The 17,388-nt window shown below is 39.0% G+C and overlaps 1 protein-coding gene across 2 annotated transcripts in view; it reads right to left on the bottom strand.

The window, feature by feature from the left end:
- rapgef5a (Rap guanine nucleotide exchange factor (GEF) 5a) overlaps positions 1-17,388 on the bottom strand; it is a 68,232-nt gene that overhangs the window by 42,772 nt on the left and 8,072 nt on the right. For both annotated transcript variants that reach the window (XR_011927033.1, XM_072447608.1), the window contains exons 2-10: positions 16,505-16,555; positions 14,458-14,564; positions 13,502-13,623; positions 12,768-12,945; positions 7,897-7,978; positions 7,762-7,810; positions 7,602-7,675; positions 5,185-5,358; positions 530-675 (exon numbers count right to left, since the gene is read on the bottom strand). Coding sequence is in view for 1 of the 2 variants with exons in the window: in XM_072447608.1 (XP_072303709.1) it covers positions 530-675; positions 5,185-5,358; positions 7,602-7,675; positions 7,762-7,810; positions 7,897-7,978; positions 12,768-12,945; positions 13,502-13,623; positions 14,458-14,564; positions 16,505-16,555 (983 nt within the window). In the remaining variant the exon portion in view is untranslated. The remainder of the gene's footprint in view (positions 1-529; positions 676-5,184; positions 5,359-7,601; positions 7,676-7,761; positions 7,811-7,896; positions 7,979-12,767; positions 12,946-13,501; positions 13,624-14,457; positions 14,565-16,504; positions 16,556-17,388) is intronic.

The following is a 17,388-nucleotide window of genomic DNA, read 5'->3' as shown; positions in this document are numbered from 1 at the left end:
CTAAACTGTCTTCGCTGTCTTCTTCATCTAAATCCTCCTCGGCTTCGGCCAGGGTAACTCGCTCAGCCATCCTCATTCTGATTGTGTGGCATAGCAGCCCTCGTTTAAGATTTCAGTATCAATAAAGGAAGGTGTAACTGCCATGAAATAAAACGCCTTGTTGTGTTACTTGTCAACAAACTGAAAAATAAATCCTCAGGGACTGCTCTGTGGCTGCTCCTACAGGAACACTGCAGCAAGACTGAACTGATTCCAAATGAAGAGAGCACACACCCACTTAACCTGCCTGTCAGTGACACTCCCTACTACATTGTGCCTTAGGCTTTGGCATGTATTTGCTCAAAGTGCACACAACACACTAAACTGCATTTGATCATTTGCAAAACGCTAAAAAAATGCCCAAAACACTGACATTATGAGTTATTGCCACTCAGCGAAACAGACAGGGCACAACAACAAGCAAGTCTCATGATTATACATCTGCAGCAGTAGCAGGCTGTAAAGGGCCTTATTAAAGTTTGGAACTAACCTCTTGTTGCTGTCGTCCTCGCGGGATCTGCTGCCAGTGGAGGTAGGTGAGGGCCGGTCCGAGGGTGATGTCACAGAGGACGTCACACGCCGCAGAACCAGCACGTCGCGACCCCTCTCCTTCAGGCACACCCGGCTCACATTGTCCTGAGAAAGGGGAGAGCGAGACAAGGACACTGCTGTCACAAAGAGATTCAAAACAGGCAGCTAAGACACCAGGGCATGTAACATAACACAAGAGTGAAGAATGCAAACTAAGCCTCTTCTGAAGTGCATAACTTGGGGACTCAGGTTTTGAAAGGTGCCATGAAGTCAAACAATTCAATGATATTCTAGTAGAGCAATTATATTTCCCCTTTCCCACATTGAGGGTTAGGTCCACATTAACTACAAATACACCATCAATACAAAAATGCTAATAAGAAATACGGATTTACTTCAATAATGACAATACGATAATTATGTTTTTATAAGCTGATGCAGGCCTCCAGCCCCCAGGAAATTAGCATGACCAGACTAAAGAAGATAAATGATTTGTTTAACGTAAAATACAAAGGTTTATCTTGGCACACAATCATGGATCTAGAGGTTTGAATCACACTCTTTTTATAACATAATAAATAATGGGGGCAAATTGAATACAAGCTGAAATTAAATCCTCTTTTGGGAAAAATAGAATGGCAATATGATCTGTGACTTTAGGGCACAGTTGTAGTGATGGTACAATGAGAACGAGGCTCCAGATGGGACAAAACAACACAATGGAAACAGCTCGAGGAGAACAGAGCGGAATATCAAAGTGAAAGAAAAGAGCTGCGACCAGAGGGACAGGAGCAACAGTCTTCACCAGATGCACTCTACAAACTTTGTCCTATGAAGTAATGACACAGCTTTCTCAGGCGCACTCTTATTTATTTTTACAAAGCTTCTCAAAGATAGAGTTTGTTTTATGCTAGAATCAGCAACAGGTCAGATCTTTGTGATTGGTAGATGAAAAGAATAGACAATTCTATCCCTTGGAACTATAGTTTGTGAGCGATTCTAAACAATTGTATTGGAAGGAGGCATAGGCTCGTAGGCACAAGATTGCATAACTAATGTTTGTTCAATAAAAAGGGAAACAATACAGAATATTAAACTTGATTTTAAAAGCAAATTACAAGTAAAGGCATACTTGTTTTGAGACTGCATGCCACACATCAAGGAGCATTAACAGTCCAGAGAAGACTGATGTGTAGCAGGTTTTGTACATAATAAAACACAAGAGACTTTTGTTGTTGTACCCAAATAATTGCAGACTTTGTGATTTGCAAATAATGTTTTTGAATTGCAATTTCAGTTTCAGTACAGTCTGTGTGATGTGTAAAAATGGGACCCAGAACTAACCAGTTTATATTTGGTTTGCAGTACCCAACCCAAATATGAGGTTCAAAGCCAGAACACCACATCATGGAAGATAAAAGAAAAATCCAACTAGAACATGTTATCACAGGCCTCGCACTTTATCTCAGCCTTTACTTCCTGTTTAACTACACCATAAACTACACTTACAGTAAAATTCAAATGCACTAAATAAATGTGCTGTTTTTTGTTACAGTTACATTTACAGAGCTGCCAAACATGAACGAGCCAAAACTGTCAAAATAGTGTGCGTTGGTGATATACATCTTAAGAGAAGATCTATAAGGAGGGTAGATTAAAAACAAGAATAATGGTAATTTACCCTGAGAAAAAATGCAAGGCATGAAAAATATAAACAAAAATGAGGACGAAGGGTCACAGTGTTGTGCAATAGTGATGGCGCGGGAAAAGGGAGAAACAAAAACAGAGTGGAGGGAGACAGGAACATGAAAAACAAGATAATACAAGGAAAAGTGACCAGCAGTCATCGGAAAGAATGTGTAAAAATAGTGTTTGGTAAGCAGCAACTAGGCAGACATGATGCTATACAGAAGCATGTTTGGAGAGTTTTAATGCTTTTTCGGGTTGCTAAATCCATCCATCCATCCATTTTCTACCGCTTGTTCCCTTTCGGGGTCGCGGGTGACTGGAGCCTATCCCAGTGACAGAGTGTACCTTAGGCGGGGTACACCCTGGACAGTGGCCAACTTGTCGCAGGGCCAACACAGAGACATAGACATTGCAGACAGTTCACTCTCACATTCATTCACTAAGGCCAATTTAGAGTTACCAATTTTTACCTAACACATGCATGTCTTTGGACGGTGGGAGGATCAATCAAAATATTTTTGCGTGCAGTGAATTTCCTTTGACTTTTTTTATTCCCCCTGAAACAAGCTTTGGCATTAGTCACAGCTCAGGACCAAACAAAAAGTAAATTGTGGCCATTAAAAGTAAGGGTTGCACATTATATATAATATGTAATAAGAATGTTGAAATAAATGCACATTTTAATATGACAATAAAAAAATCAAACAATTATGTAAATCTCTCATAATTTTCCAGTCTGTTGAGATTGTTAACCAGTGCTCAAAGATCAGACACATGCTGCCTACTTTTCCCCATCCACTGTTGGTCAACCTTCCTCACACGAGATCGAACCATGTGGTTTTTCAGATGGCCGATGTTGATATACTGAATCGAGAGCAGCCAGTGCTCATTATGTTATTTTTTTTTTTGAATAATTTCCTAAAATTATAGGATCCAAAATTACTATTAAACTGTGACTACACTATACTCATAAAGGTGTTTATGTTATTTTGTGTCAGGTGGACCCAACTTTAAAAAAAGGACAATATGCTAAAAGTGCAAATATCGTCGACAATATATTGTTTTTCTCTATCACTCATGGTCTTGTGTGAGTCACAGGTGGATCAAAGTTTAGTGCTGCCCGGTAGTCGAGTGGTTATGGCACAGCATACGTATGGCCAGGCTCCATGTGCAGCCAGGCCACAGTGTCGTGAGTTTGAATCCCGATTTCCTTCTCTCTCATCCCCATTTCACACTGACCCATACTGTCTAATATAGCAGTACGGACAAAAAAAATTGTGTGTCTTCATTTTTTGCCTTATCACTCATCCCTACATGGTATGTTCACTTCTATTACACAAGAATTCATGTTGTGGTGGTCGATTCCGCCGTTATGCAAGAACCCCTCTACTTGTTCCCACACACATATTGTACAGAGGAAAGGTGGGTCTCAAGCCCAGAGGAAGCCCTTTCTGTTTCCTTCCTGCTTCAGTACGTCTGCGCCTGTTTTCCCGTCTATCTCTGGTGATATCTAGACACCATTCCTGGAAATTACATGCAAAACCCAACACTTTTAAAAGTATTAGCTGAATTTAACAGCTATTATGAAATGAAAGGGCTCACATATATGACCTGGTCTAATCCTTGTCCTGGACAACCCTGTTGCCATCTGCAGCCTGCTATGACAGAATTAAAAGTAGAGGACAACGACTAAGTCTAAATCATCTCATGCGCCACACTGTTGAAATGCATCACTATGGAAACAGACAATTTGAGGAAAGAAATGACAAATAAAATCACCGACGACTGGATATTAAGAGACATGTATTTGCTGAGCTGTTTATTACCCAACCTAAACTGATTTGATGACTAGAAAAACTTTTTATCAGCAAAAAACAATCATTTATTTGCTACTAATCATAATCATGTCAGTGTGTTACATACACAATCAATATTAAGATCAAGATTAAACTTTAAATGATTCATATTACAATGTATTTGATGAACAGTAATCAATAGGCTCAATAAAATGATAAACTTTTGTCAGCAATTTTTCATTAATTTCCGGCTGACATGAGTTAAAACAGTGTTGTTGAGCCAAATGGTGAGACATTCCACAGCAGTGCTCAAACATGCGATGATTCAACACATGAAGCAGACAGCGTGCCGCTTTCAGGTCTAGCGTGGCCCAGGATTTCACAGACACGCACCTCATTACGTCTGCATACCGACTCCAGCCGACCACGAGGACATCCACGCATCAATGACCACAACCGGCGACCTTACAGAAGCAGCCCAAAACACTGGCCACCTCTGCTCCTCCACAGACTATAAAAGTGGAGTATTTCGTTGCAATAAATTCTAATGAATGCCCTGTATAAGAAAAGGTGGTGTAGAGATCAAATTCAAACAGGATTCTCTGTGCTTCTAGACTGATAAGTACTAGAAGTGATGAGTTTTCACAAGCAGATTCTGTGTAAGGAGTGTGTAAATGGGGTTTTGTGTGCTGTTGGAAGATAACAGACACACATTACATCAGTTCCACTAGATGGAGGCTGCATGTTTATCTGGGTCCACACAGCAGGAAGGGAAAACCACGGATAAAAAACAATCTTAAAAGACACTCAATCAAACGTTATCTTGAACAAGTAACAAATGTTTAAGCCAGAGACTGCAAAGGCAACTAGATCACTGTATTCCCTCTACATGTGTGACTTGATGACACATGATACTTGACCCAAAAGTGTGAGTAAGCCAACCCTGAGGTGTGAGAGTGCGATGTGTGTACCTACAAACGGCCGTGGTAATTACATATTTAACCCCACAGTGACGTCCAATACTCCCTCCTCACTCCAACCAAACAACCACAACTCATTACCGTATGCACCTAAAGACTTGACGCCATGACGTAACAGTTTTCACAGGGCAAATAGTGCAAAAACTCACTGTTTGGTTTCGGTCCGGCAGCTTGTAGTTGTGGTTCTGCAGTAGTCTACATCCATCTTTGGCTAAGCGTTGAACGGCCTCCAGTCCAAGGCGACTCGTCAGCTCCTCTCGCCCGCACACTGACCCCATGCTGCTGCCACCGCCACCGTCCCGTAATGCACACACACCACCCAGCTGCAACACAGGGGGCATGAACACAAATCTTAACCCGCAGTCCCAAGACATGGCGCAGAAGTTAGAACTTTAGTTTTCTTTTGTCGGGAATAGGTCCTTTTATCTCTTCTTTATTCAGAGAGTGTATCCATTTCACTAGCTCAAGATCTGGACACCTCTCACTGAGGAACTGCTGGGGACGGATTAGAGGTAGAGGTGGGCGGGAGTTTGTGTGGGATGGGTGCATGAAGGGGTGTGTAGTAAGATCCATGTCTCCTCCTTGAAACAATCTGTACAATAGAAGGGGTATCCACACTGATCTCTAAATTAAACGTAGCAGATAGTGGAGTGAGGAAGACTACACAACCATGACAGAGAAATAAAGAGTAGAGCACTTAATAGCTTTATCCTTGAACAGAGCAGGCGACACAGGCAGCAGAGCTGGCTCCCCAGGGTGCTGCTGGTGTGATGTTTATGGCCAGTGGCAGGCAGCCAGCTCTGTTTATTTTCATTTCAACAGAGGAATTGTGCTTTCATTTGGCTCAAGGTGAGGCAAGACCTGTCTGCAAAATCCCCTAAACAATAATAACAGATACAATGATCAAATGTGTTGGAAACAATCAAATTATTAAGGTTTAAGCTCCTTTAACATGAAAAAACAATTGTGATGAGATTTATGACAAAGGTATTTCTATACTTCTCAAAACGATTAACATGCTTGTCACGATGAAGTGCTTGTGCAATTACGGTAAAGCTAAATGTTTTCTGAATATTATTAAAGAAGACATTATGGTTTTGTCTACTATGTAGTTATATACACTATGACCCCCGTGGATCATTATTTTATAGTTTGGACTTCTCAAATTGTAATATTGATCTTTAAACGATTTAATGAAAGAAACAAGGCAAACTTTCAGTTGAAAAGTGCGGCGCTGGTTTCCGCTTAAAGGTTGAATGGACGATTTTTTTGGCCCAAATCTGAGTCTTATTTCCTCGTGGCGTGGACTGCCGATTAGTCCTGCCATGTATCAATCATAAAACGCACCTACCGCTCACCTGCAGCCGCGTGTGGCTCGTCCCCATGAGCAGCACGTTTCCGCGTGTCTAAGCGCATTGATCTATCATAATATAGTTCCCTCAGTGTACGGGACAAAATGAAGACGGAGAAAGACTGTTCGAGCTGTCTCAGAAGAAGATGGAAATCTAAAGGAGACGAGAGATGTGATGCGATCCGTTGCGCTAATAAACAAACGCACATGTGTGTTGTATCAGTCCGCACGGGGGAGTGCGCATGCGCACTTCCGCCTGAGTTCTCAAATCGCCGAAAAATCGTCCATTGCGCCTTTAATTCTTTACAGTGTGTCATCACAACAAAGTGTCGCGCTGTCGGACCAGCCTATGAATGGCTGCAGTTCAAATACAACTTTGAGAGTATAAGAGAATGAAAAACAAATGCAGTGGTTGAAAAGCTCTTGAAACTCTAGTTAGCATTATATGTCTCCTTTAAATTAAATTCTGAATTGTTTCACTGTACATATTCACTAACACACTCCCACATCTGAGACAGAAGCTGCAGCGTCTCATGTCTCCTTTAACAGACACAAAGCTTTAGATAAACCTGTCAATCATTTGTATGCATGGAGTGGACCCTTACCCTCCTCACCCCCTTCTCCCCCTGCTGTTCCCACAGTGCAACAAATATTGGACACCTATGTTTTCAAAACAATTATTATACTATTATATTGTGCTATTATATTGTGTTTATTCTTGCAATGATTACTATACTAATATACTTCCTCTTTAAAATGTATTTGTAGACCATTTGAGCCATTGTGTTACTGTCATACATTTAAAATAAGCTTTTATTCTTGAAACTTCTTCTGTTTGGGCAACCATGGTTCAGAAAATACATTTCCTAGCAGCGCTCTCTGTTGTCTCTGGTGTACACAGAGGATAAATAATTGATGTAGAAAAAGACATTTCCACAGCACAAAGACAGCTTCAGAAGAGAACTCGCTGGCCCTGCTTTCTACATTTAGTCACCACAAAGACGCACACATTTGCACCGAGTGACCTGAGTCAAGAGCAGGTGTGTGTGTGTGTGTGTGTGTGAGAATGTTATTAAAAAAGTCCTCAATTCTGATCAGATTTATAAGTCTGATGTATGTTTTGTACATGTGACAGGCGTAGGGCCAATAATGATGGTGCATTAGTAAAGAAATGGAAGGCTGATGAGGGTAAATGATGGTGTTAGTGTTACGTACAGGGCTGCTCTCTTCACTGGGCGTCTGCGCCTCCTGGTGGCTCGTCTCACACGTCTCAGAGTCCTGCTCTGATACTGAAATCAGACATAAACAAAAAGTGACTTTAATAAATCTGAGGCTTAAGGAAAATAATATGATGTAAATAAAACATTTTACGCACATGCTTTACGAGTCTTTCGAGCGAGGGCTGCAGCCAATTCATTTTGTACCTGTATAATTAAAACAAATATAATTCTTATTGTTATGATCAAGTCAAAACTGAAATAGACTGATGCTAATTTAAAAACAAACAAACCGTAGACGTAAGTCTCTCCAGAGCTTTCATCTGAAGAATCTCACCACAGACGTCCCTGTTGCCCTCAGAGTCTTCCTCTGACCTGGTAAATAAACAAAAAGCACACACACAAAATATTATACATATATAATGAAGCATTTAACGGTCACAGCAGACAAACCCTTTAACCTTCTCTACACTGCCCCCTGGTTACATATAAAAGCTCTGCAGTCATAGACTTGATGTGTGGTAACTTTTATGTTAGATTCAATAGAAGTCACAATGTTACTGAGCAACAGTTTTACAATACAAGATGATTCATGTTCACTTGTAAAGTTTTCAGTACTACCGTATTAATGTAATACTGTAGTAATAAAGGTGCTATTGTAATAATAAGTTCTAGTCGCAGCTTTTCCTTCTCTTCCATCTTTCAAGTTCTGCCTTCTTTGTGCTCAGCATGGCTCTCTGTGCTCCCCTTCAGCTCTTTTATGTGGCTTCATTTAAAATAGCCCGCAGACACACCCTTGTATTGATGTTGGGTGTGTGTGGCATTGGTGTGTACATGTGTTCTTCATGTAGAGACGTGTTGTTCTTGTAAAAGATGAAGAGCCCGAACACTCCTCTCACTAATACAATTGAGTGTAGAGTATACAGTGTTTGTTGTATAAACTAGTGGTTGTTTTGGGGTAAACGCTGCTTTATTCCCACAGCAATAACACAAGGTTGCCTCCTCTAGCAGCAGACTGCACCCCAGAGCCACTGATCTAATATCTTGCGCTCAGAAGTGCTTGGTTTTCTATATACTGCCTCACACACGCAAAAAAGGAGACATTTTCTTTCATCTCCAGCACACACACAAAACTCACTTTGCATATCATTTGGATTTTATCAACAGCTCCCACTGGTACAAGTAATAGTTGTGTGCAGGAGAGAATGAAAGAGTGCTACAGCCCAGATTGTTGAGAGTGTCTGAGTACAGTGAAAAATGATGAAGAAGCTGTAGAGATTGTGGTAAAATAAAGAAAACCCTCTGTGAAAACAATCCAGTTTGACACAAAGTTAGACCAACACATTCAAATAGTGCATTTGTTTTACAGAACAGGTCTTCAATTTCATGGATTAAACATTCATTCCCCATACGGCCTTCTGTATCCACACATGCCCCGGGGCAGACTGACTAAAACATGGATACAAAGCACCACCTATGGCTCATTTGAATACCAGCACTGCATTCATGCTTAGTGAGCATAGACTATATACTATACAGTGTATCATAGTGTATCATAGACTATATACTATACAGTGTATCATAGTGTATCATAGACTATATACTATACAGTCTATCATAGTGTATCAAAGACTATATACTATACAGTGTATCATAGTGTATCATAGACTATATACTATACAGTGTATCATAGTGTATCATAGACTATATACTATACAGTGTATCATAGACTATATACTATAGTCTATCATAGTGTATCATAGACTATATACTATACAGTCTATCATAGTGTATCATAGACTATATACTATACAGTCTATCATAGTGTATCAAAGACTATATACTATACAGTGTATCATAGACTATATACTATAGTCTATCATAGTGTATCATAGACTATATACTATACAGTGTATCATAGACTATCATAGACTATATACTATACAGTCTATCATAGTGTATCAAAGACTATATACTATACAGTGTATCATAGACTATCATAGACTATATACTATACAGTCTATCATAGTGTATCAAAGACTATATACTATACAGTGTATCATAGACTATATACTATACAGTCTATCATAGTGTATCAAAGACTATATACTATACAGTGTATCATAGACTATATACTATACAGTCTATCATAGTGTATCAAAGACTATATACTATACAGTGTATCATAGTGTGGGGTGCACGGTGGCAAAGGCGGTTAGCGCTCTTGCCTCCCAAGAAGGAGATTATGGGTTCGATTCAGACTCTCTGGGTGGAGAGATCATGCATGTGTTAGGCAAAATTTGTGACTCTAAATTGGCCCTAGTGAATGATTGTGAGCGTGAACTGTCTGTAATGTCTATGTCTCTGTGTTGGCCCTGCGACAAGTTGGCCACTGTCCAGGGTGTACCCCGCCTAAGGCCCGAAGTCACTGGGATAGGCTCCAGTCACCTGTGACCCCGAAAGGGAACAAGCGGTAGGAAATGGATGGAAAAAATGGTTATATCATAGTGTATCATAGCTCCAGCTCATCAACTTGTAAATTAACAACAGCCTCTGTGATTTTCAAATATTTATTTGAAATGATGCCGTGCTGTGCATGAGAAAAGCTATTCTTATAAATGCGATTCCTGCGTTGCAGAGCTGAAAGCTCTCTGGTATTAACTTTTAATATTACTACTTAGAGTAAAATACATTTTCCAACTAATGCTTTTGTTCCAATCAGCCCTTTAAAACTACAATACTTAGGATTAGATTTTTACTTCATACACAGTAAGTTAATTCAGAGTTAATTCTTGCAGCATAAAAGTAAAAAATATGAGCGCAATGTAACACTATAGCTTTGTGTTCAGATGCCGCCACTTCCAGGAGCATCTTATGTAATCCTCATGCAATAATAACTGTTAACAATTGCTGTCACAGACACACTGACAGAAACAATTAAATGGTTCCTTTTTTTGAGCTAGTACTATCAACACAAATTAAACAATAAAATACAACAATATACCAATGACTAGCACTAGACTTCTTCCCCTCTGCCAGCATCATTTCTACAGTAGGAACAAGTGCGAGGGAGTGCGAGTGGGAGAGAGCGAGCTGGTGCCTTCAGGGGAATCATGGTGTGACAGAGGAACAGAGACGCTGCAGCGCCACAGTGAAAGTGACAGACAGGCTGCACGCTCTCAGCTCATGATACCATTTCATCCCAGCATTCCTCTAATAAACGAGGTGGGACAGAATTCAACTGAAAGTATCAAATACAAGACAAGAGAAATGTTTACAACTAAAAATATTGCAAACAGCGAGCGGCGAGTACCCTAAAAGATTCATGATTTGGTATTTCACAATTTTGAGATTTTCTGAATTTATAAAATACAAGTATCATACCCTTTTTACAGAACTGTGACATTTTCATTACATACATAAATGCAAAAACGTTTAATGTTCAAATGATTGTGTGAAGACACCTTGACCATGCAACAACAAAATTCTTAGTTTCTTTCATTCACATTGTCTGCATAACCATTCTTCTATACAACCATACAACCATCTTAATGAAATAAAACTTTCTGAATGATAAAGTCAAGTTAACGTGACATAAACAGCCAGTCATAAAAGTATATCCACAACATGCCCACAAATATAAAAACACATAAAAAGTATAAAAAACTATTTATGCGACAAGCGTGCATACGTTATAAAATATAATCTATAATCATATTGAGAATGGAATAAAACGCATGACATTTCTATTAGCATGCATAACACATACAAGCCAAGCTGACATGCGCTCTCGCTGCTATCTGTAGAACATCCTTTGAAGTTCACAGATGGTCGTGTCACATGTTCCACACTATACGCTGTTCTGAATGCTCTTTTTAAAAACACAGTTTTGGCACCTTCCAGCCTCTTGTTTGAATGGCAGATTGAGTTCAGTGACAGGCTCAGCAGGCGTCCCACACAGGGGGGAAACTCTGGCTGACACCTCTGCATGTGTGAATCCAGAATGTCTGTTCAGTTTGTTGTAGATGTGGAGGGGTTTGTGTCTGTGTGTCTGTCTTCTATATAAGAAGATTGAGGATTTAAGGTCTGGAGATTAGGCTTTTTCCTTGGGATTTGAGCAACATCTAGAATACAGGAAAAATTTGTATATTACAGCGCAAGAAATGTTCTTGGAAAAACACCCAAGAATTCCAGCAAATCAGCCACACTCACATCATGTCATGAATCAAACAAAGAAATCAAACAGACAAATGACCTGGATCACGAAACTAAATGGTACGTTGTCAGTTGAGCTCTGATATAGGACTTCTCCAGTGCAATGAGCTTCTTATTCCAGGTCAAAGAAAGCGTGGCAGCGTTCTACAACTAGGTCAAACTGGCCAACTCGTGACACACTGATTCAGATTTAACTAAGCAGAGTGTGGCCCCAGTCTATAGTTCATATTCTGTATAAACACAAAGCAAATGTGGACTGAAAAAGTAACTGCAAAAGGTTGATATAGTGCCAGAAACCCTGATATCGCAAAAGATAAAAAATATTCCACACAGGCTTTTAGATAGAGGGCCGTCTTCCCGTATTTTGGACGGGGTATTTTCAAATCCTATCTAAAAGCCTGATTCCACAGCACTATTATACTTGTATGTCATGTAGATAAAAGGTATATTCTAGTCTAATATCTTTCATTAAAAAAATATCCAGTAATTCATTTTTAATCTACAAAATACTTTCTACTCAACAATTTTTTTATACTGAACTGAAAAGTTAAAATATGTTTGTCTTATGGTTTTTAGTATGTTCATCTGGCCTTAAGGTTTTAAGGTCGTCCTTTTGAACCTTTTGAACAAATAAAAATGTATGGATAAAAATGACTTCTGTTGACCAAAAACAAGCACTATTCATGATCAATATTTTGTCCAGGCATTTTTAAACATATACTTAAACTTTTTACTACTACTAACATTTTTAGATTCTTAACAGTTTTTATTTTGATATTTTTTTCCTGCTGTGGCCGAGATACTGTGATATTCTCTCGGCCACAGCAGCAGCACCATGACATCAGCCTCCTTTGTCTTCATTCCTCTATCACCAAAAGCAACAATCACATATTTGAATGTTCTCTGAGGTCTTCAGTATTTTCTTCGATTGGATAAAGTGAGCACTTACGGGCTGTTTGTCCCGCCCCCGGATCGGAACTGGACATACGGGGCGAGTTGTAGGAGCAGTCGAACCGCCTCTGGCCACTCCGCCTCATTGGAGCGAAACTCACAGGATGCAGAGTCGCACTCCTCAAAACTGAACTGGTAGTATGTATTTGAGTCGGAAAACACCACGCGCTGGTCCACTGTGGAGACACACAAAAGAGGAAATGGAACTGATAATATTCATTCAAACAGGAAAATTCAGAAATGAAAATGCAGTGTGTGTGTGTGTGTGTGTGTGTGTGTGTGTGTGTGTGTGTGTGTGTGTGTGAGAACTCAAACACGATTTTTGGAGTAACTGGTGTATTGGTAAAACCGACAAATAAAATCAGATTGGGTTTTATCCGCATCGTTTTCATTGTCAAAAACTTGCGCCCGTGTGAACAATCAGAAAGAAATCAGATTACTCAGGTCAGATGTAACCGTTTAATTATTTCAATCATCTTATAAGTCCAGAAATCAAATAACGATCTGATTTCTGGTGTGCACGCAAACATAACCAGTGATGATGGCATAAATCTCGTCTGTTGGACACTTTATATTATCATCCAGACAGAATTGATTGTATCGTGCTGAACACTAAAATCCATCTTTTTAAAGCACTCCACCAGGTGCTTACTTTTTCTAGACCGTATAAAATGGTTGGAAGCTTGCAATTTAGTGAGTGAAATGTAGAGAGCGAGTGTGTGTGTTTTTTACCAGACAGCAGGACTCCCAGCTCCAGCAGCACCTGCCAGACGCGCGCCGCGGTGGTCCGGCAGCGCACATACACACACTGCTCACACAGCCACTGCACCAGCTCCACGCCCACATAACTGCGCCTGCTCACAAAAACACACAGAGTCAGGATACACCGTCTCCTTCAATATTATGATTGGACACACGGATGCCAGGATACACACGCTCTCTCCCTTTGGCACCAAGCTTGACTTCTTTATTCAATTGTATCGATTGAGCTTCGCAAGCCTTTTCTTTGGAATCACTTAATACATTTTGTCAGGACTTAATGTAATTACAACAAAGATCCACTGCAGCCTTGCTTACGAACCCCATGATCCATTTGTTGAACAAGCTTTTTTCTGGTGCTTCTTTAGTGTTAGAGGTGCGTGATATTGATTCAATAAATAGGAGCATCCCGATAACAATAGTCAAACAATAGTATGTCAATCCAATATGTCTTTAAACGTATTAGTTGAGGTTTAATTATTAGACTAATGTGAAATGTTTGTAAAATGAAGCAGAAATTTAACTTTATGCCCTGTTTACAAAATAACTTTTAACATTTATATTCTTAATCAGCTCTTTTTGCAGCATGTTTTAGCAAAAATGATTTATTGGATCTTCAAAACAACATTCAATAGCACAAAAAATCTTAGGTGACTTTCTTTCAACATATTTTCTGTCAGTTGCTTTAATCTTGCACCTTTGATAAAGGCAAAGATGATTTAGATTCATACTTATGGATAGATTTTAAAGGTTTTTTGCAGAACTCTGTATTTTGAACATGTCCCTCAAAAGAACATGACATTTTCTGCCCTCCTTTCATGTAGCCTTAAAATCTCATATTTATTTAAGGTAGATTAATCACAGCAGCACACACTTCAGCAGACACATGAATTCAACCTTGCGCTTTGAAAACACAAACACGAGTTTACCGTATGATTCTGGCCAGGTGGATCTTGTCTTTGGCCGGGTACGGTCCGTGAGAGAGGAAGGCGTTCCTTACTGCGCGTCCAGCGCAGGGGAAACTTTGGGAGCAAGACTGACACACAGACAGAGCATATCATTAATATTCAAACATCCAATTACATGCCAGGGTTGTCAGAAAAATGTATCATCAATACTCAATACTAAAACTAGCATTGAAACTCATTTAAGCAGGTATCAAAAATGACCTAGGACAAATTTGGACTTTAAAGAAGGTCTGGATCAATAACATGTGAGCGGCACTTTTTGTTTAAGTGCTCTGTATAAATAAAGTTGAGTTGAGAATAACGAAACTAGTATTAAAGCTGGGTTACTCAACTTTTTTGTAAATTAGTAAATGCTGTGTTTTCTCCCGAGAGTATATTGTAAAATCAGGACTTTGTAACAAAAAGGCTGAAGAACGCTGTCTGCAGTAAGCGCCGAATGCAGCACTCTGATTGGCTGAGCTTGGGCAGTCCACCTCATGCAGTTTCACTGAAAAAAGCTCTTAAAATTAATACATGTGGATATAAAGATGTGCCTAAGGGTTTATGAAAGCCATGATCTAATAAACAGACTTAATTATTTCCTCCTTACACAGTTTGAAAATCAAGCACTCCAGCTTTAAGACCACATGCTAATACTCAACATGCTAATACTCAACATGCTAATACTCAACATGCTAATACTCAACATGGTAATACTCAACATGGTAATACTCAACATGCTAATACTCAACATGCTAATACTCAACATGGTAATACTCAACATGCTAATACTCAACATGCTAATACTCAACATGCTAATACTCAACATGGAAATACTCAACATGCTAATACTCAACATGCTAATACTCAACATGCTAATACTCAACATGCTAATACTCAACATGGAAATACTCAACATGGAAATACTCAACATGGTAATACTCAACATGCTAATACTCAACATGCTAATACTCAACATGGAAATACTCAACATGGTAATACTCAACATGCTAATACTCAACATGCTAATACTCAACATGGAAATACTCAACATGGAAATACTCAACATGCTAATACTCAACATGGTAATACTCAACATGGAAATACTCAACATGGAAATACTCAACATGCTAATACTCAACATGCTAATACTCAACATGGAAATACTCAACATGCTAATACTCAACATGCTAATACTCAACATGGTAATACTCAACATGGAAATACTCAACATGCTAATACTCAACATGATAATACTCAACATGGAAATACTCAACATGGAAATACTCAACATGGAAATACTCAACATGGTAATACTCAACATGCTAATACTCAACATGCTAATACTCAACATGCTAATACTCAACATGCTAATACTCAACATGCTAATAGTCAACATGGAAATACTCAACATGCTAATACTCAACATGGAAATACTCAACATGGAAATACTCAACATGGAAATACTCAACATGCTAATACTCAACATGGAAATACTCAACATGGAAATACTCAACATGGAAATACTCAACATGCTAATAATCAACATGGAAATACTCAACATGGTAATACTCAACATGGTAATACTCAACATGGTAATACTCAACATGGTAATACTCAACATGGTAATACTCAACATGGTAATACTCAACATGGTAATACTCAACATGGAAATACTCAACATGGTAATACTCAACATGGAAATACTCAACATGGTAATACTCAACATGGTAATACTCAACATGGAAATACTCAACATGCTAATACTCAACATGCTAATACTCAACATGGAAATACTCAACATGCTAATACTCAACATGGTAATATAACATGGAAAAGAAAAAGTGACTATTGCACGGATAATGCAGTTTATATTTTCTTGATGGTATTAAATCTGTGGCTGCTCATAATCTAAATTTTTATGCTGTTAAGTTTAAGGGGCATTAGGGTCCCTACAATTGTATATTCTTAATGATGTCATTCATATGTGTTGGCTAAACAAACAGCATGACATCATCTGTATGCTCACCTTGTGTACAGTTGGTCCACTGCTTGGCCCCGGGATGGTGTCAGGTGATTGCTGTTAAAACAAAAAACATTATGTCACAAATTTGAAGAGCAAACAATACTGGACTTGGAGTGACAAAGATCAGTTTCATTAATTTCTCAATAATTTTACTTATCTCGAACTCTGATTTCTGGAGATATGAGAACAATAGTACATTTTCAAAAGCAGCAGCCAAAACCATAAAGTAATAAAACTGTACCTGTACTTTGTATTGTAAAAATAAACAATACAAAGCACTGATTTCTTTTGGTTTACACTCACTGTGCTAGTTAACAGCTCTTGCTCAGAGCGGGTTTGCTCCACCTCACACAAAAAAGAATATTCTTAATCTTTATGGATTAGCAAATAGGTACCAGAAGAGCTGGATGACTAAGCGTTGACACCGGTGACACACTGGTCATAAAAGAGATTAAAAATGAAAGTAAGGAGCTTGACCGAGTGAAGGAGGAAAGTCACAAAATGCTAAAGCCACACTATATAAGACTATACCATATATGGCATTAATACAGTTTAATAATCTTATCTGAAACATGTTTTATCTCATTGCTACAACACGCCACGTTATTTTATTGTTTGAAACCCCTGAATCACAGCTCCAGTCCCACAAATCCACAGAGTGAGAAGGCTTTGATGTAGCGATGGGAAAACCTAAGATAATTCACAACTAGAAGCTAAACCAGTCTCAGTCACATCGCATATTACATAAGCTTTTGGCATTGAACAGACATCTGCCCAATTCATGTTTTCAAAGTTTTAACATCAGTAGCGTTCAGATTGTGCTACAACAGTGCTTGGTTAGCACGGAAACAAAGTCAATAAAACTACACCAGACCAGTGCTGCATCC

The sequence above is a fragment of the Eucyclogobius newberryi genome, unplaced genomic scaffold (assembly GCF_026437365.1).
Source record: "Eucyclogobius newberryi isolate DKJ021-1_F unplaced genomic scaffold, fEucNew1.0.hap1 SCAF_16, whole genome shotgun sequence".
Classification (NCBI taxonomy): domain Eukaryota; kingdom Metazoa; phylum Chordata; class Actinopteri; order Gobiiformes; family Gobiidae; genus Eucyclogobius; species Eucyclogobius newberryi.
The sequence above is the reverse complement of the archived record's forward strand: the minus strand, read 5'-3'. Positions and strand labels throughout refer to the sequence as shown.